Raw genomic sequence first — 20,984 nt, 5'->3', positions numbered from 1 at the left:
ACTCCCTTTCCTACCTCACACACGTGCACACGCCTACACACGCACACGCACACACACACACACACACACACACACACACACACACACACACACACACACACACACACACACACACACACAACCACATCGACTGAACCGTACCAGCTGCTTTTAAGTATCACGTAGACAAATGATCACTTTGGCCGTGTATTATCATCTATGCGGACGTAACCTGTTCAGTAGATCAACAGATTAAAAATGCGTTTTTCCTTGGTAGGTCATGGAGACTTAGGCAACACTGACAGGGCTTCATACGAACTGCTGTAAAATTGAGTCAGCAAAAAATAAACAAAATGCTTATTGTCATTGTGAACCAAACTGAAAGGGGGGAAAAAAAGGTCCTGCGGTGCTTTTTTTTATATCGAGTGTAGAACCATTTAGATCAGTGTGGCGTCAAACCCATAATGATGTGGGGGGCCGCTGACCAGGTTGCCCTCTACTAGGGGGGCCGTATTGAACCTTAAGGGAAAACCGGCCTGTTTTTTTTGATTTGTGCTTGTTGTTTTTTTCTCTCCCGCACATTAGTGAACTGCCTCGTAGACCCGTTAGAAAAAGCTCTCTTGTGATCTATTTCATTCGGCTTTACATTTTAAAAACATTAAGTACGTGTGTGGATTCGTTCAGTTTGTTGTGATGAGAAAAGAAGGATTTGTGCGCCAGATGAATCAATATATTATGAAGGATGCGGTCCCGGGGCCTGTCATTTGAGACCCTTGATTTAGATGATATTTCTGGATTAGAGTTTACTCATGTCGAGGGGTTATTTTATATTCATACGGAGAAATAATTTTCTTCCGTGTCCTGTTGCTCAAAGAGAAGGCGACAGTCTAGACTGGATTTCTTTTGTTCGTTTTAGTTTTGTTTTTCTATTCAACTGACAATAATTAACATTACTGGCACTGACGAACCATTAAATTGTACACCCCCTTACTGTGGCTGGGATTTCAAGAGTCCAGGGCTCAGACGATAACGTTTTAGTGGAAAAACACATTTACGAGGGATCCCTACGAACGGTAAACATCATCATCCTTGAGTGAACGCTGAAAAATAGGGTACTGCGTTTTTACAAAGTCATTTAATAGAAAAGGTATGAGGTGCTGAGACAATAAACCAATATTTGTACACGTCACATTACTTGTAGATGCATGTCTTAAATCCCGTTTTTCAAAATTTGCATCACTCAGGTAAAACCAGACAGGTGAGTGGAAATGGCTGCGCGATGACAATTTAAAGGTCGACCGCCTGCACCCAGCACACCCCGTGCGTGGAGACGGACGGCGCCAGGTTACGGTCTCTAACCCCCAAAATGACGTCCACCATGTGGTGGAGCACAAAGAGTTTTTCCTTTGAGCTCTTCCCACCTCCCAATTTTTGACGGATGAAGAGGCTTTGAAAATGACCTCAAAGCCTGCCACCGTTTAGCCTCGGTCACCCCGCCCATTAGTTCCAGATCCTGTGCAGGTTCTCCAGGATCCTGCGTCGGTGTGAAGGGTTGGACACCCCGGCGGCGCGTAAATCCTCCTCCGTGATGCCACTGTGAAGAAGGCAGAGGTCTCAGACGGGACCGAGAACAAAAGGGAGTGACATTTCCAACGGTGTGAAACCTTCCCTTATCTAATCAGATGATAATGTAATGGCCGTAAATGTATCCGCTGCCATCTATCTGGTTTGTTTGTTTTACTGTACATAGATAATGGCTTATGTAACAATAAGGGTTTTTGGGGTTATATAATATAATATTGACAGAGAATATTCCACTTAACCTATGGTCCAACGAATCCTGAATCCTAAAACACCTTAGGATTTCGTTTGTACATGGGGCGAAACTTTTTTTTGAGTAATGAACCCCCTCTAAGACATTTTTTTCAGCCGAGTACCCCCTTCGCTGGCACTGGGAGAAAAAAAAGAAAATTAACATAAATGATGTACTGTATGATGTATTATGTGGGTTTTCTTTTTAATAATATTTAACCAATATTTTTTTAACACTTTTTTTATTATTTTCAGATTACCTTTGCAGTACCCATGGGGTACGAGTACCCTAGTTTGAGAAACACTGCTCTACAGTATTATCTCATTATGTTGACAAAGAGCCCACATTTTCATACTGACTTTGTGTTATCAAAACTCCTCATACCTGAAGTAATCCAGGTCATCCCAGCCGTTGAGGCTCAGTCCCAGCGTGTATTTCTGAAGGCCCAGAGTGCTGAGAAGCTCTCGCACCGTCTCAGGAGCTCCGTGGAGTACAGAAGCCTAAATTCAAGTCAAATGAAATAAGGAGCAGTTATTAGCCCACTGTTTCTAAAGACGTCTAAAATGAGTCTTCTACTGCTCGTTATGGGCTTGTTGGTGCCCTACCTCCTTCTCCCAGCTGTACCCCCGATCAGGTACGATGGTCGGGCCGTTTCTTTGGCCGGCTCTCTGGTTGGCCATGTGGGGAACTTGGTGGTCTGTGGGGAAAAAGTCCATCTCGCTGAGGGACTTAGCGATTTGCAATGCAGTGAGAGAGTTGTCCCCTAAAGGTTCCGGGAGCTGCTGCTGCTGCTGCTGCTGCTGCTGCTGCTGCTGCTGCTGCTGCTGCTGCTGCTGCTGCTGCTGCTGCTGCTGCTGCTGCTGCTGCTGCTGCTGCTGCTGCTGCTGCTGCTGCTGCTGCTGCACCACCCAGGGAGCTGCAGCTCGGCAGGGTGGTAGAGGGGTTGAGGCGTAGGGAAACAGGGACGAGGTCTTGGGCCCCTGAAGAGGAGCGTGCCTCTCCGGTTGGAGGTGAAGCTGAAGGTGAGCTTCATCTTTTCTGGCCGCCTCCCTTATGAGGACTGAGTGGTTCATGTACATGTTCCTCAGGTTCTTTACAGGTAGGATGGAGTCTTGAACAACCCTTTTAGCCAGGAATTTTACCCTGGGTTGTATGGCAAGTTCTTCGGTGTGCAAGGTGGGGTTGCTTTGGGCGGGAGGGATCGGGGACGGGCTTTTACTCGGGAAAAGCTGGTAGGAGGAGTTGGTTGGGCCCGGGTGAAGGTCGTTGGTTTGAGTGTAGGGCGGCAGGATGGCTGGTATCTCGATCTCTGTAAAGTCCGACCTGCGAGAGGTCTTCCGATGATAGCCCGGCCCCGCGGCGAGTTTGGGGAGCTGAACGGCCTCGTTCCCGGACCAGATCACCTGCGAGTCTCTGCGCTGGGGCGGGGAGTCCTCTGCCTTGCGTGGCACTGACAGACCTTCAAAGATGAAGTAGGCAGGGTTGGTGTAGCTGCTGGCTGTTGGTTTGGGAGAATAAGCTGAGGATCTGTTGGTACAAAAGCGGATTTCCAGTTTTTTGGTTAGTTTAATCAACGAAAAATATAGGGTAGAGGGTTTCCCACATCCATTCCAACAAAGATAATATCTTGATACCTGAATTACGGGATAAGCGCATGGCATAAGCATGTTAGATATAATAGGCAAACACAGTTTTTCAGTGTTCTACTGAGCCAGGTTAAAACACGCAATATTAAGCTTTTGCTTAATATGTGCTTTACACATAATGCCAAAAATATCAACAGGTGCTCACCTGTTGGTGACCGGCCGTGTAGGTTGGTGAGGTAATTGTCCCCTTCCATGAACCTTCACGTCCTTCTCAAAGCAGAACCAATCTGAAAAGGACAAGAGGTTGCAATATGTAGACAACATTTCAACATGAGGACTTCTGCAAATCCTGCGTTGTAGTTTGTCTCAAGGCTAGGTCAGTGAGAGGAGGCACAACATGGTAGTTTACATCAGCGGGCCTGTCAGAACACTACCTCTATCTGCCCTCTGTCGGGGCTCAGGATGCATCTGGCCGGAGTCGCTCATGCACGAGGCAAAAGCAGAAGTGGTCCAAAGACGGGAGCAAGGGAAAGGTGAAGCTGAGGAACCAATTGAGGAACCATATACTGTGCAGCAGAGGAAGTACTGGGGGATCCAGGGAAGGCCAACATTGTAGAGGCGGGCAAGCCCGAAGATTAGTAGGAAGTGATAGTTCTAGCGGGTAGCAGCGTAGAGGTGGCAGTCGTGGTTCCGGATCCACCCACCGTAGACCTTCTCCCGCGCTGCGCTCCGCTCCGCCGGCACGTGGACTCTGACCCGGCCCCTGATGGAGCCCATCTCCTCGCCCCGGTGACTCAGAAAGGTTTCAAAGTGCTCTAATGCACCGCTAGACGAGCGCAGAGCCACGCAGCATTCCCCTACAGCAGGGACATGAAACAGTTAGATATAAACACAAAGAAGGGACGGAATTTAAATGCTGTAAAAAAAATTTAATAATAATAATAGATAGTTAAGCCAGTTACCGACCATATGACTCAAAGCCATCACATGACTTGACGGACAGCAGCAGGTGCTGATCTTGAAGATATTCCACGTCAGATACAATTGGGAGGAGCTACGCCGCACAGAGAACGCAGGTTACCAGCTCGACTAACACACCATGACCTGTTTTCAACCTCAATTTAAAACAAAAGGAGCATCAGACCTTCGGCAACTGCTTCGTCGACCAGCCTAGCTTGAGAAATCCGGGCACGTCACAGCTTTGAGAGTCATTTTCACTTGAGCGCCGCGTTTCTGTTGAAAAGGTGATAAAAAGAATACTTTTTAAAAAGTGTTCATTTCCAATAGTTTGGCTAAAATACAGACGGCTTTTGATTCGGTGGAATACCTTCCAGGCAAAGCGAGTGGAACTCAATAAAGAACTTGGCTTTGCTTGCCGTCTTCACAATGGCCTCAACTCCTTGAAGCTCCAGCGCGGCTCTTTCGTTGCTTAAGTTTAAATCTGTTTATAAAGCAAAGGAGCACGACCCACATAACCAAGGGACTTAGTTGCGGCGCTATATTTAAATACTGACAACAATTTAGAGCCAACACACACAATGACCACACCTGTTTTGGAGCTGAACTGTGATGTCACCCCAACTTGAAAGGTGGCAAAAACAGGTGAGTGGTCGCTTGTGAAGATGTCATCTGTGCAGCCTGGTCAAAGACAGGTCTGGATCAGAGTCACCAACTTTACAACAAAATGCGATGTTTGTATCGTGTGATGTTTCGAGAATCCCAGCGCAAATGAAATATAATATAATATAATACAAAATACACAATTTTCACAGATAATACTATTGTTCGAGTGAACCAGGCAGCTGTGCTCAAATGATGAAGAATACCACTTCCTGCTGCTGCTGTTTTTGTCACTTGCTGAGGGTAAACTGAAATGTTTTACAGAGTTCAAACTTGAATGAAAGGAAATGACACAGTTTCTTTGTGGACCACAGACCAGGATGCAAGCGTCGACCATTCAGGCCACAGGCATTTCACAGTGGTACCATAAAAAGAGCTACATATAAAAAAATACATATATAAATCTAATTCTGGACGTGGCACATGAATAAGGCTCAACTTATGTTGAAGCCTTGATTATTGCCAGGCATTAGGGTTTTTGGGTTTTTTTTGTCTCGATGACTGGCTTTTCTAAAAAAATACTTTTATATCATTTAAATCAACGGTATTTACCGTATGAGGTGCAGATCACATGAGTCTCCGGATATGACTTCCATAGAATCCGGTCACACCACGACGGAACGTTGACTCGTACCTATAATAAACATATACAGAATATATATATAGTGTATGTAACTTACATGCAATATAAACAGGGTTTATTATACAGCTGAGTTTATAATTGTTATGTGTGTGCAGGGAGATATGGGGAGGGTGCAGTGCATTCTGGTTTTGACAGACTTTCCAATTTTAGTTGATGGGACAATTCTTTACTCCCTATTTTTAGAGTTCACGGCAGCTGCTGTCAAAGTCACCAAGCCTTACTGACCCCTATAAAGAGGATTATGTGACACATAGAAATAGCCTTTACACTAAGCCACTGGTAGACTTGGAATACTGAGTGGGGTCAGAGATGAGCAGTATTTGAAATTCTTATTTGAATGGCTTATTATCCAATTTGTATTTCTTATTTTTTAAGAATATGTGACACTCGATGTATTAAAAAAACAACCCTGTTAATTTCAGACTTTGTTTTCAGTATTGTTTTCAGGTTGCCACTAACTGTAGTAGTAGTAGTAGTAGTAGTAGTAGTAGTAAAATAAATCTATACAAAAAAACCCTCACAAAATGTCACTTAGAAAAACCAAAGTGGTTGATGTGGACAAACTTGTACTTTTTACTTTTCTGTAAATGCTTCTGGATAAACTCACCCCGGACGTTTTGTACTTCTGCCAGAGGTAGCAGTCTCTGGAGCCCCTCTCGTACCGGTACGTGGGCGGGAATGAAATCTTCTCCTCCTCTTAACAGCGACAAAGAGAAAGACGAGCATTGAAACAGGAAAGAAAGGAAGGCAAGGCTCAAACATTCGGGGGCAAAGCACTTCAGCCCTCTAAGCTTAAAACAATAAATGCCATAAAGTTATAACAAACACAATCAATGTTTTTAAACAGTCGGTCTATGATATTATCTGAAATGCTCTACTATGAAGATGAATAAAAGGTTACGAGTTTTTTTTGAGGTAGTCACAATTTCGCCGTCTTAATATCCATTTCTAACTTTGTATTCGCAGCCAATAATGTGGGAAACAGAGCGATCGCTGAGTGTGACTGACTGAAATAGAGGAAGGCCTTCCTCTTGTGCCTCTCTTGAGTCAGCTGGTCGGCACACATCAGCTCCTCAAAGTCCCTCTTGGACACATGTTTCAGAATATCCTGGAGACAAGGAGGACGAATCAATCCCAACGTGAAGATTCAGAGTTAAAATCCAGAGAGGTTTCACTGACTATTATAGAAATGCAATGCGCCGTATATGCAGTAAAGGTTTTACAATCAGGTACCAGAGCGAATTTAATGCAATCACTTGGAAATTGTCAGTGGATTAAATGATGCAGATGTCTGACCTGCACATCCAGGTCCAGTCTGTAGTTGAGGTCTCCGCACCAGAAGAGGTGCGTGAAGCGGAGGCTGAGGTCGAAGGCGTTGAGATGCCTGTCGCCCAGGGAGAGCAGCCGGAGGATGTCCACAAAGTTCTGATTCCTCCTGATAATGACAGAGATATAATATTTAATAATAATAAATAATAATAATAATAATATATTTTGAAATTTCAACACTGTTAAGGCTTTTCCGAATGGCATAATTGATATACAGTATATATTAAAAAAGAGGGTTTATATAATAACAATAATAATAATAATAATAATAATAATAATAATAATAATAATAATAATAATAATAATAATAATAATATTAAATAAATAAATAAACCTAGATATATCTTTGAAGTACTTTAGAAGATTTCACAAGAGTTAAAATGTAAAATAGGTATACTCACTGGGGGATGAATTAACTGTCACTTAATATACATTTTCTGTAGATAATTTTTCATTAGGAGTGTATTGTGAATTATGCATTATGCATTGCTTTCCAGTTAAGTATTGGTAAGAAGCATTCTGTACCCGTATCAAAATATTTGTGTGCTCTGAGATGTCCAAGTCACCATTCACTATTTATTTTCACAATGCCTTTTTTTTTTTCTTTCTTATTATTTTATACCTTATTACTTTGTCAGTGCCAGAGGTCAGGTGGCAGTTCACAAAACCTAGAGAGGTTCCATTGAAAAGGAACGAGATTCCAAGGGCGCCCTTGTTTCCTATAACAAAAAAATAAGCGACGGTTAAGAAAAATAGCTTTTGCTCCTGCTAAACAGGAATCATTCTTGGCTGTTGGCCTGACAATATTTTATTATTATGGGATGTCTTACCCAGTGTGTTCCCCAGCCCGGTCTTGACACTGGCTGAGCTCACTTGGCTGATTCTGCTCCAGTGCTCAGGCTTCACAAAGACAGCCAGCCGCATGTTCCAGAGGGACTGCACTGCCACCTGCAGGACATACAGCCGCATTACACCACACCGCAGGATTCACCCCTGCCACCTGGAGTGAACCAGTGAACCTATTCATTCAATTCAATTGGAAACATATATTCGGTCGGCTTTGAATTACGACTACTGCCAATTTAGTAGAGAACTAGTTTTGAGGTGTGAGAGAAAAAACATCCCATTCACAAGAAAACTATGGATTCCTTTAAAAGATGCTTCTGAATCATATTCAGACAGCTACTTCAATGTCAGCATGGGTTGACAATGGTCTTGTGAGAAGTGAGATTTCATAAGTAATTTCACAAAAAAATCAAAATCAAAATACATTTTTGGAAAGTTTCCATGTCCATTATGCACTCCTTTGCAGGAATGTCCTATTAATGAAATCTTTAATTGTGCAATCTACAATCTGTAATAGTCACTGGCACAAGGTATTCTTATTATGAATCATTAAAATGCAATTAAATATTATATGGTATTAATCAGTTAAATTTCCGCTGGCTTAAAAGCTTTTAAGCTACTAACCAGTATTCTCAAGATTCTACTCCTTTTCCCACCTTATCCACATTATACAGTAAAAAATAAGGAGAATTTGGCCCATGATAACCACAAGAAGAGCCACCTACTTGTTTGTAGTCGCTGTGAGTATGGCTGCGCAGAGTGGCCTTGACGTGCTCCGTCCACTCCCTCTCCCCCTGGGGATTTTCTTGCGTCCCAAGGGCGTAGATGTCGTGAGGGATCATGGAGGTGGAGTCATCTGGAGTGTGTCCCAGGCCGCGACAGCTCACCCAAGACTGGAGGCAGCGAGGGGGCTGGGATCCTCCTGGACACAAACAACACCCCAATGTGCCCTCAGGATAAACCGCCGGCGTGTCTGTGAACATTACGCCGACCCAACAGGACAAACTCAGTATCCGCGGCAGTCACATCAGTGTTTACCCATATTCCAGGTGCCAACAAACACCGAGACCAAGTCGGGTTCGCTGAGCTGGGAGTGTTGGGTCTTCATCAGCTGCAGCAGTTGACTGAAGGCCTCTCGTTTCTGTAGGAAGGGGAACGCAACCCCTTCATAAAACCGAAGGAACGCTGGTAAAAAAAACGAGTACTCCATCACCTGTAGCCGGCAATAACGCCTCCTTACCCGGGCGCTCTCAAACACCAGCTCCAGCGGCGTGTTCTGATGGCTGTCCACGACCAGGCCTAACTTGGCCGGACCGCTTTGGAACTGGACAATCTGCAGAACTGACACACACACACACAGAGAAAACACGCATCAAGGCATTTCTCATGTCATTTCTCATTTCTCAAGCCATTCTGAGAAGCAGAGGAGACGGGACCGCTGCCGAATGGAAAGATTTTGGTGTTGGTGAGATGAAGGTGTTTGCTCACTCCGGTCGTGCGAGACGGTCTCTACGCCGACCGAACCGGATTTTTTGTCAAAGAGCAGAACTCCCGCGTCAAGGTCGACCGAAACGGTCTGTCGGCCGTAGCGCGCCATCTTGACCTGAGAAAGTGAAAGATACACCTACATACTATACTTTGGACAAAGTTGGAAAGAGCTTACGTTGATCGTTTGAGGGATAAAGTGCCTTTGTCTTTGTGATTTACCTGAAAGGAGTGAACGGGCAGAGGACTCGCTCGGTTCTTGGCGGTGGCAGGGGTCGCCGGTGTCAGTTCGGGAGGTTGCACTGCAGGTTGCACTCCTAAATTGTGGTTGCTCACTGCATCTTGCAGCGCTTTCAACACCTTCGGTGGAAGAGCGCAAACAGAATCAGTATACAAACTACCCCTGACGATCAAAGTCAAAATTTTTGTCCTTCCACAGAAATTCAAATCGAAATTAAATTGCAAAGGAAAGTTGCAAGACAATAGAGAGCTTTATCATACAACCCATGTGTGAATACCCTTTTCTCCAGAGAGGAAAGCAGGCTGACTAGGGCTGAGATCTTAGAAAGCAGACTGTCCAACTCCATCTCTGGACCCTGGTTCCAAAGGGAGGAGGAAGTCAAAGTTTGTTGATTGGTTTAACTGATGCACTGTATAATATTTATTCTTAATGACTGTGAATGTATTTCTCTGTACCTGTGCCTTGGAGCAGGTCAGGGGTCCAGTGGGATGGTCAAACACTTTGGCCAGAGTCTCCAGACTCGACAGAGTCAGATCAATCTCTCTGTCGACCAGATCAATAAACAGCCAGTGTCAGCACCACTAACAGACCTTACATATTTGGTTCCTCCATACTTTTACCAGGGTTGAGTCCGAGGCTAACCTGTTGAGGCCTTGGCAGGCGGTTCCAAGCATGCGTTGCAGGTTGTTTAAGCACGTCGCTCCTTTATACATACTCTCTATGTCCTGAGGAAGCTCAGCGCACAGGTAGTCGTTGAGCAATCCAATCACCTCGCCAGCCATGCTACAAACAGAAAATGTAAATATAAATGTTGTTTTTGAGGGTTTTGGTTTTCTGTTATGCAGAGCAGACAAGACAACGCTGACACATGCAACAGTGGAATTGACATTGGCATGATTCAATTTTTTTGATGTGTATTCTGGTCATGTCCGATCGTCATACCTGGATGTGTTCAGTTCATGCAACTTATTTAGGAAGACAGTGTGAGCGGCCGGCCTGGCCGGTGTTCCTGTTGAAGGGGCCGTGGTGACAGAATCTGCAACAGGGGCCGGCTTCTCATCATCTGTGTTGAATATAAAAAAATAATGAAACGGCATATAAACTAGGTCACAACTAAGCTTGTCATTATAATGGGGATAAGCTTTAAAGATGGGACACAGTTACATGTTACAGTTACATGTGCTCTACTGTACATTCAGGCTATTACAGGGGTGGCCAAATATCCTAAAATGGTACAATGTGTGGTGTGGTAACATGTGACTCATATTATAAAGTAAAATCATAAATCAATAATAAATTCATAAATGAATTAATATAATCATTATTATTATTCATTATTATTATAATAATAATAATTATTATTATTATTTATAATAATAATAATAATAATAATAATAATACTCTTCTTCTTCTTCCTCTTCTTCCGGCTGCTCCCAAATAATAATAATAATAACAATTACAATTATTATTATTATTATTATTATTATTATTATTATTATTATTATTATTATTGTTGTTACTACTATTGTTATTATTATTATTATTATTATTATTAAAGTGGCCTGCAGACCACTGTGCTAAAAAGACCGATTAAATGATGATTAATGATTAAATTAGTCCTACCTGAGCTCTCGTCTCCAGTGTCGGCATCATGGCTGACAGGGTAAAGCAGAGGTGTCACCAGGCCCTTATGGGGATGCTGGTAACCCAACACCAAGTCCTCCAGCGTACGGAAACAGTTGACCTGCACCCCCTGTGTTGTCTGTGGAGAAAACACACACACACACAGACACACAGACACACACACACACACACACACACACCGTACAACATAGGAGTGGGTATGGGTAGTCACCAAGGTGAGACTAAGTCAAAACTTCAAACACCCTCACATTAACATACGCGTGCATACACATCCTACATGAATATGTACACAAAGACACAAACGCACAACTATGAAAACACACACAAAAACAATCACAGGCATATTTTCATACGCCCAGAATCACATAAATACATATACATACGCAATTGCCATGATTCATTGTGTTCTGGCTTTCCGTTGGAACTTCCACTTTTGGCTCCACAATGAATATACGTATTCAAAAAATTAAGGAAACACGTGACCAGGCTGCCACTGTATGCATGCACATGTTGGCGTTTCAAAGCTGCAGACCAGCCTGGAAAACCCTGCACTCTGACACATTCCACCATCACACAAATAGGTATGACGCATAGACCAAAAAAGTACATACACATTCACACCATAGAGTGTACATTCACATATAAGTCTCAGCATATGCATAGAGATTTACACGCATCCACACAATAACTACACAAACAACCACAACACATTTAATCTTGTAGGCAAACACCAATGTGCATCCATATTCACATGTAGGCCTAATGCACATACACATACAGTACAGTTACCCATATATTAACTCATACAAATACTCATCCACTTGCACAGTTACGTTGAGCTACTCCCACATAAACATGCATAATTAGAACGGCAGACTCCAGACCAGAACACAAGCTAAGCTTTTTTCCTGTGTCCTTTTTAGAAGCTTTTGTTTTCATTCTGTGGTAAAAGCAACCCATTCCTTGGCAAAAGGAGCCTCACTCTTTGCCCAGGAATTCCTCGAATCATATTTTTCATCCCACAAGAAACTCTTGAAAAGTAATTACAAATAAATGAAAGGGAATAAATGACAGTGAACAGCGAAGTAGCCCTAAAATATCTCCGCAGCCCCGTTAGAAAAACAAAAAACGTCAAGCATGCAATGTATTTGTGAGTTAGTGGAGTAAATCCAGTGAGGAAAAATTCTTGCAGTGCTGCCTTTTCTCATAGCAGTGGAAAAATAAATCAACTCCTGATATAGTTTGGGAAAAGCTTTTTTATTATCATTGTTATTATTGTTATTATGATTATTCAATCCAATTTCTATCTCAAAGTGACAGAGGTTTACAAAAGCTTTGTTAATGACTGAGGAACAATCCTTGTGAGGCTCTTGTTATCGTTATTTAATGAACAGACTTATTGAAAGAAAATGCCATGGCAGGCTTGTGGTTCACCCCTTGAATGTCATTGTTCTGAATGTGTGTGTGTGTGTGTGTGTGTGTGTGTGTGTGTGTGTGTGTGTGTGTGTGTGTGTGTGTGTGTGTGTGTGTGTGTGTATGTGTGTGTGTGTGTGTGTGCGTGCGTGTGTGTGCGTGCGTGTGTGTGCGTGCGTGTGTGCGTGCGTGCGTGCATGTGTGCATGTGTGTGTGTGTGTGTGTGAACTCATGTGCAGGCATGTGTTGTGTGCTTACAGTAAAGTATGTGTGTCCCATTGTGTGTCCCTCTGCTATTCTCTACTCTAACAATTATGATAATTGCAATTATGCATAGTTAGTTGTAAGCAACACATCCCTCATAACCCTTCTGGTCAGTGCACAACGCACACATCCAACATTTTTTGTAGGCTGTTATACAAATGCCATTGTTTACACACACGCACATGCACACGCACTCCTACCCACAACCACACCCACACCCATTGGTAGATGACCTAGTATGTGGGTTGTGTCGGAATCTCTGAGACATACACACAATTCCCCCTCTGTACGGCTGAAGTCATGACCCAAGCACGCAGAAGCAGCAGCAGCAGTGGCGGCAGCGGCGGCAGCAGCGGCGGCAGCAGCGGCGGCAGCAGCGGCGGCAGTGGCCGCGGCAGAGTGGAACCGCCACTCAAGAGGCTTTGCCACAGAGGCGACGCGGAGAGCAAAAAAAGACAAACATGTTTTTGTGGTCCTAGCGATCTGCAAAAACAGCGTCGCCAATCGCGTCATGCTTTCAACTCTCGCAACTCTGCCTCACCGTGTTTCCCACCTCACAGACCTTGTGTTTGTGATCCGGGCCCCGTGGGGACGAGCAATGCGATAACACACAGTGATGCTGGGGCAGTGTTGCCATGGGGCGCTCACCTGCACCGCTAGAACACCCTCTGCATCCGGGAGAATTCGATATGTGTGAACATGCCGTTGGAACCTGAAAAGGATGAAAGAAGAATCAACAGTGAGCTACGCTTTCAGAAAGCTTGCTTACTCTGAAGGCTAAAGAGGAGAGATGCAAGAATGTAAAAATGTATTTAAATTGGGTGTTATAATAAATGCAGGAAGCATTTGTTTCTCAGTCAGGCATCACTAATTATTATTACAAATTTCCTGCTGAGTGGTCCGTTTTACAGCTATAGTATAAATTGAACAAAACAGCCGTTTAACCGTTTAGATTACCAATATGTTGTTGATGTTCACTACTACATTCAGGTAGAGGGTTAAAAAAATAATAGAAAATAAACAAAATAAAAGTTTGGTGTATTTGGTTCCCACTACGGCTTAAAAAAGAAACAAGAAAAAAAATGAAAGAGACGCAGAACAAGCAAAACGGGGCCAAAGTGCGCCGGGCTTGGAGGCTGAGCAGGGCGACGGGATTTTGGGAGAAAAGAGTGCAAGGGAAAATGGAGCGGAGTGAAGTGCGGGCTCAGCTTTCAGGAATGTGCCTGGCTCAGGCCGATGAGCAGCGAAAGCTGTGTGGTCGCTGGAGCTCCCACTCTCTTCCAGGGGCCGCGGGGGAAACAGAGGGGAAGACAGGCGGGGAAGACAAGGAGGGAAGACAAGAACAGGGGCACTGGGAGCCCCGGGGAAAGGGTTTGGACCGGACGCTTTGACCACCGTAGACAGCGCGGAGGTCCAAAAAAAAGGCCCCGAAGCGACTCCTTCCTTATGCTGCGCCGCTGGCAGGGAGATGAGAGACTGATTATGATGACAGGGGGAAAAAGGGCTGCGGAATCCATTCAGAGATTGAGATGTTTTGCTGCAATCCAGAATTTATGAATAGTTTCCAATCGCGGGCGCCAAAGCATAAAGGTTTCACAAGAGGTCTTAATTAGTTTCAATTCTCTGGACTTTCACTGACGATAAGCGATCCAAACAACCCGGAAAATTAAAACGACGAGATGCCTTGCAAATAGCCAGCGCACTGAAACGTAGAGACTCACCCAACACTGGAATGGCGTATTTTTGTGCGTTCAAAGTAATGCTGTCATTTTCAGTGATAAAATGTGATGAGATGAAGTGTTGAAAAGGGGCAGCCCTACACCGCGGGGGATGTGGCACTAAATTGTGTTTTATCATGAGCCTGTGTCTGTGTGTGTGTGTCTGTGTGTGTGTGTCGATATCAAAATGTATATTACACTTTGGATTTTATCATTTAACACCATGGCCAAGAGGCCTTAACCGCCAAAGAAAACTCCAAAGAGCTTGAAACCCTGAAGAGAGAAGGAAAAGAAAGTAGACAAATGCACAAAAAAAGGACAGATAGTAAGTGTCGAAGTCTGTTGGTGATAGCTTTGTGTGTGTGTGTGCGCGTGTGTGTGTGTGTGTGTGTGTGTGTGTGTGTGTGTGTGTGTGCGTGCGTGCCTGCATGCCTGCGTGCGTGCGTGCGTGTGTGTGTGCATGTGTGTGTGCGCGCGCACCAAACACTCACAGCAGGCACAAGGCATAGGCTCCTGGTACAGACTCGCTGTCTCTCACTAGAAAGCTGCCGTCCCTGCCCGCCCGCGCCAGCAGGTCTTCTGCGTGCACGCGGCTGATGTCGCGGTGATACCACGTTGCCGTTGCCATGGCGACCGGCAATACGAGCGTACACTTGTGTATCAAGGTAATCCACGCGAGGGGGAAGGGTCAGACATAATACGTGAACCACTTCAGACACCTTCGGTTCCCATGGCGGCGGCGCTGGCGGCCGGGTGCTCCGGCCGCGTTGTGCAATCCTTTTACTTGTGACTTAGAGTCTCTCCATTGTCCTGTTTTTCTTTTTCCCTGTCCAAGTATCAGATAGAGCGAGCGGAGAGACGACCCCGCGCCTTGTTTACATGGGAGAGTCCCGCCGGGTCGCACATCCTGTCGCAGCGAAGGTTTCCTGTGAACGAGCCACCGCTGGACGTCACGTCTGTTCTGCCGCGTGTCGACCGGCAGCCCCGGCGCACCCTGGCCACGGAGACGTCCCCGGCGGGGAGACTCAGTGTTTCCGTCTGCTTTCGAGTCCCCGAAAGCAGGTGGATCTCTCGCTCGAATGGACACTCGGCACCATCCTATAGAGAGAGAGAGTGAGAGAGAGAGATAGAGAGAGAGAGAGAGAGAGAGAGAGAGAATTAAAGGAAGAGAATAACCTTCCACTTACTGGTGGCCGACTGGAAGTCACCACCCCGGGGCACCGGCAGCGTTTGCAACTTAACCACAATCACTTGCACCTCCTCCTGTCCCCTCACAAAAAAAAAAAAAAAGCCCCTCATGCAAACAAACAGGAAAGAAGCTCCAAGAATAGCAAAAAACCAACAAGTCACAGAGACAGGCAGAGACAACGGAGACGCACATACCAGTCGGGGGCTCGGTCGCGCAACAGACAGCAGACTAATTCAAATGATTCCCCAAGTCCGATGCCATATAAGGGAACGGGAACACCCTAAAAGAAAGTACAGCTGATGTTTGCAGTTCTCCTCAAAGCCTCCATCCACGTCCCCCCGCCCCCCCCCCCCCCCCACCTCCTCAGGCGGGTTCCCTTGGGAGCGTGCCTGGACGGACGCAGGCTAATCCAGAGCGCGCGGCGGCCGCAGCGTCCCGGGAGTCTGAGGGTTGGTCAGGGGCGTCCCGTCCACCCCCCCCCCCCCCCCCCCCCCGCCCCGGCCTCCGGAGGGTCCTCAGAACGCGGGGAGAGAGAGTGAGGGAGAGGGAGAGAGGGAGAGGGAGGAGAGGCGAGGGTGTGGAGCAGCGGAGGGCAACCCCATTATAGCACAGTCAGACAGAGGAAGTGACTCGCCATTCCAGATGTGAGTGGAAGGGAGGAGAGAGGAAGAGAGGGAGGGAGGGAGGGAGGGAGGGAGAGGCTCGGCAGAGAGTGGGAGAGGAGAGAGAGCGAAGGGGGGGGGCAGAGAGAGAGAGAGAGAGAGAGAGAGAGAGAGAGAGACAGAGAGACAGAGAGAGGGGGAAGAAGGAAGGGAGGGGGAAATCGGACAGACGGAGCCAGAAAAATTCTAACGAGGGGCTGAACTTTACCGCCAGTGTGTGAAAGAGTCTTCCAGCTCCTTCCTCTCTCTCTCTCTCTCTGATTCTCTCCCTCGCTCCTCTCCGGTCTCTCTTCTCGTCCCACCGCCACTTCCTCTACTGCTTCTACGTATTCAAATTCCAAACAAATCACACAGCTTTGCAAACGCAGGTGGGCTGCGCAGTCCGCCGGGCTCGTTCACTCTCATTCTTTTTTTTTTTTTTTTTTTTTTTTGTTTGTTTTTTCTGCTGGCCAGCATATTTCTCGTCCGTCCCGCTCCCCGCCTCTCTCCCCTTCCTTCTCTATTTCCTCTATCCCTCCTTCCCTTTCTCTTTCGTCACTGGCGCAAGCCTTCCCTTCTTCCCCTTTTCTTCCTCGCTCTCGGTGGAAAGAAAGAAGAAGAAAAAAAACGGAAAAAAAAAAAAAAAAGCCAGCCTCCATATGGTTATGATCATCCCTTTCTTTCCGAGTCTTATTTCTGTTCTCCACAACAACACCCTTCGTATTACCAGTCCCACCCTTCCTCCTTTATTAGCCAGAGTGTGTCTCTCTGTGGGAAGTTGCTCAATCCCTGCTGCCCCTTGCTCCTCAGCAGAAGGTTGCCCCGCCGTCGACCACCGGCTCGTCCGCCCCCCGAGCGGTGGAATCTGAATCGGGGACTTTGCGGCGAGGGTCACCGAGGCCTGGCTCTGGCTGTCCTGAAGGCGGCACGGAGCGGCGACTCATCGAGTGCTTTTGTCCGGTTGACTCTCGAGCGCGCCGCATCCGTACCCGTCCCGTTCCTCGCGGGATATCCGGCGGTACCTTACGTGACCCTCCGAAGTTTTGAGCACCGCGTGCTTGATTTACTTCAGCCGAAGTCAAACCTCACTTTTCAACGATTGGGGAAACAAAGCACGTTACGTCAGTTGTTACCAGTAATAGCAGGAAAGCATTGGTTCTGCTACTGCTTCTCTGTCTCATATTATGGTGATGTAATATCTAGACATGCTGCCATTACCACCCTTCAGCCCTTAGACGCTAGACATCACCCTGCTCTGAGACGTTCATTCACAAAGTGCTACTAAAAAAATTACCAATTGACATCACTTCACTATTACACCTCACTGTAGGAGCTTATCAAACCCGCTATCAGGACTGGATTACACTGGATTCTAGTTGGGACGGGTTAAAAATATCCATACAAATCACATTGTTTAAGAATGTAATTGTTTAAACTAGGAATAGTTTCAACCAACGTTGATGTTTGTGATCTCGTCTTCTTCACATATTTGTTTTTATTCTCTTGTTATCTGTGGGGTTTTTGTTGCCTAACGTGATCTCGGCATCACCTAAAATGAGGGTCCACCCCTCAATGTATCCCCGAGAACTAAGTAAAGGTGAAATAAGCCTCCGTCGAAGGCTTCATTGAACGCTTATGCAGCCGCAACACGTATAGCTCGCTGGCTTTTATACTTTTTCGAATGGTTTAAAGCCCAATTATTCTACCAAATTTAAGAAAGGCTTTTTACAAATATAGCTGCTTGAGTGTCATGGACGTCCATTATTTGATCCCTGTTGTCAAAGAGGTCGAACAAACGGTCTAATCGCTTTCATCTGTAGAGCAGTCGCCCGACCAGCAGACACCATGACTCGCTATATAAAGTATGACCTAAACTGCTGCAGGCTTACGTGTGAGGGGATTATGTGGCCACACTCATAACCTCGCACAGCCAAAACTGTGAAGAGAAAACCCAACCAACAGGAGGGCGATGGAAAGTCTTGACTTAGATCCATCTTTTTACTCTATTTCCAATCATATCATCAATCATACCAAGAAAGCTACAACTCCTGTATGAAACAAACACCCGTGTCTATAACAAATCTGACCGGCAATGGAAGTCCGTCAGATCACGCACGTTTCAAGGTACGAGCGGCGCAGTGTTCAGTCTTCGCGTCTACATGTCTACATCCTGAATATGACGTATTTTTTTATTTGGTACACTGCAGTTTGTACAGTAAGCCTATTAGAGTAGTGTATGCATGTGTGTGTGTGTGTGTGTGTGTGTGTGTGTGTGTGTGTGTGTGTGTGTGTGCGGGCGCGTGCGCGCGCGCGTGTGTTTGTGTGTGTGTGTATGTATGTGAAAAAAGAAAGACAGAGTTCAGGTCTTCCTTGAGCAGTCAACAATCATGTGGAAAGACGGGCGCTAAGGGCCCTAAGAGGCTTAAACTTAAGATCCAGCAGAGAAACCATACCGCAGCACACTGCAGTCGCTAAGCTGTCTCCAAGAATCCAACCAGAGAATAACCCTTAATCCCTGCTTTTTACAGATCTGTTAATACACACGTGCACACAAATTGAAAAGTTTGTAAACTACATTCTTTCTTTAGCATGTGTAGAGTATGCAAGGTTTAACATTGCGGCTTCAACGAATAAAAATCTAGTGTTAAACTCACAGGATGGCCATTAGATGTGTGCAGCCAAGGAGAGAGTTCTGGTTTCCTCTGTACACCAGATGTTACTGGTGGCTCCTCTTGTTTGATCGCTGCAGCGATAAGCAATTACTGCCACTGATTTGGTTAGTAATGTAAAATGCAGAAGTTTAGAAAGTGTATTTACAGGTATTCAAATCATACCGCGCTTGCTGAACATCTGTCGCTATAGTGTGATAGTGCAGCGGCGTCAGGAAAAGGCCTTGAAATGGCTCCTTCTAGAGTCGGTTTGCTCGCTAAACTTTATCTACACTAATGCAGCAGAATGCAGAAGACAGCACATGGGGATGAATAGTTCTAAGTATATGACAGCTTTATAATACCAAAAACCTATAAATAAGTAGACTATGAAAATTCAATCTCCATATAACTAACCACTGAACAAAGTCTTTTCTGTTATTACACCAATTTTCGAGGAGATCCAAACCCCTGTCCCCATTGGAGAGCCGAGTGCAGGCCGGGACATCCAACAACGGAAGATCTACAAAAAGTGTGAAAGATCTTGGGCAAACCAAATCATCCATCCCCCCCTTGGCTGTGTGAGTGACAAGATCCTCCATCAAACACACTTATAGTAATGTCTCGTAGTATACAGGACTAAAGGACGTTCAGAGATGGATCAGCTAGGTAATAATCAGGTAGACCACAAGGAGAACACAACATAACATTGTAATCCCTGTTTCAGAACTACAATTAACTATTTAGTAAATAGTAGTTCTGAAACAGGGTTTACGATGTGCTTTGCATGACATGTATAGAAATAATCAAAACAACACAATTCAGAATAGATCAAATCAACAACAAAAGTAATGAATAGCAAGAGAGCAGAGTGAAAAAAATAATGTTTCAATACCAGTCAAATAAAACAAGTGTGAGTCGAGTATGATGGATAAATACGGTCAATTACAGGAGACAATACAGGCAGAACTAAAGGAGGGGAAAAAAAGAAAGGCGTGGAGGTGGGAAGTGGTTTCAGCGCCATCTGCAGGTGGGGAGGGCCAGCACTGGCAATCAAGGGGACGCAGCTGCAGGAGATTGGGGGAATCGACAGAGTATTGAAAAGCTGCTGCGGCGTCAGCTTCAGTGTCACCCCAGCAACGACTGGTGTTCCATTCCACATGCCTCCTGGCCCATCTCCTAACCCGCAAAAGACAAGAGGCGTGTGTTGGCTAGGTGTCTGTTTTGCCTCCAGAGAATCTTAACTACACACGCATCTGATAACATAGCCAATAACATTATAAGGTTTGTCTAGAAACGAAAGAAAAAACACTTTGTGGACAAAAACAGCAGCAGACGAATTCATTTATACAATTGCCTCGAAGAAAGAATCCCTCTTCTCAACCTTCCAGTTATTTAGTGTATTTCATTGCATTTTGAGACATGTAGCTCTCAGCATCTTTTTCAGACAAGTGTTTATACACTTTATTCAGTTATGATGGCACTGTGGTCACATTTCCAATAAAATTAGATAAATTTAGATAAAAGTTAAAAGACATTCAAACAGCTGGTGGTGTGTGTGCTATAAACGCGTGTCTAATCGGGCGTACATAACATTTAGGTCGAAAGGTCATTTACGTTTCTCCTTCCCCTTCTATGTGCACAGATTGCGCGAGGCTTGGAGTCTGTGCCATCTGTCACCTGGCGGCGACCACAACCAACAAAATCTAGTTAATGCTGCTGCACCTTCTGTGACCTGGACTGAAAAAGGGAATTCCTTGACGGTTCATTAGCAACTCCCACGCACCAAGCCTTCTTAATCCACTGGGTCAATATTTACATGATCTGCCGGTTTGCCGCCGAAAGGTTTTTCTCTTGATTTATAGTTAAAATTTCACTGTGATAATTATCATTTTGGTTTCAATATATTTAATCACTTAACTCAT

The 20,984-nt window shown here is 45.2% G+C and overlaps 1 protein-coding gene across 1 annotated transcript; it reads right to left on the bottom strand.

Moving 5' to 3' along the window:
• Positions 1-1,118: 1,118 nt before the first annotated feature.
• On the bottom strand, positions 1,119-16,103 carry inppl1b (inositol polyphosphate phosphatase-like 1b). The gene is made up of 28 exons (XM_080008291.1): positions 15,965-16,103; positions 15,073-15,679; positions 13,512-13,575; positions 11,166-11,304; positions 10,485-10,605; positions 10,185-10,325; positions 9,998-10,085; positions 9,820-9,897; positions 9,524-9,661; positions 9,305-9,419; positions 9,057-9,157; positions 8,855-8,957; positions 8,542-8,738; positions 7,801-7,918; positions 7,593-7,689; positions 6,938-7,076; positions 6,650-6,749; positions 6,249-6,337; positions 5,551-5,632; positions 4,927-5,016; positions 4,706-4,819; positions 4,523-4,611; positions 4,345-4,432; positions 4,083-4,235; positions 3,584-3,665; positions 2,398-3,319; positions 2,177-2,292; positions 1,119-1,573 (listed from the first exon to the last, which is right to left on the bottom strand). Exons 2-28 carry the CDS (start codon positions 15,207-15,209, stop codon positions 1,480-1,482), a joined length of 3,795 nt encoding a protein of 1,264 aa, XP_079864417.1. The 5' UTR covers positions 15,210-15,679; positions 15,965-16,103; the 3' UTR covers positions 1,119-1,479.
• Positions 16,104-20,984: the final 4,881 nt, after the last annotated feature.

Source organism: Zeus faber (assembly GCF_960531495.2).
Source record: "Zeus faber genome assembly, chromosome: 10".
Taxonomy (NCBI): Eukaryota; Metazoa; Chordata; class Actinopteri; order Zeiformes; family Zeidae; genus Zeus; species Zeus faber.
The sequence above is the reverse complement of the archived record's forward strand: the minus strand, read 5'-3'. Positions and strand labels throughout refer to the sequence as shown.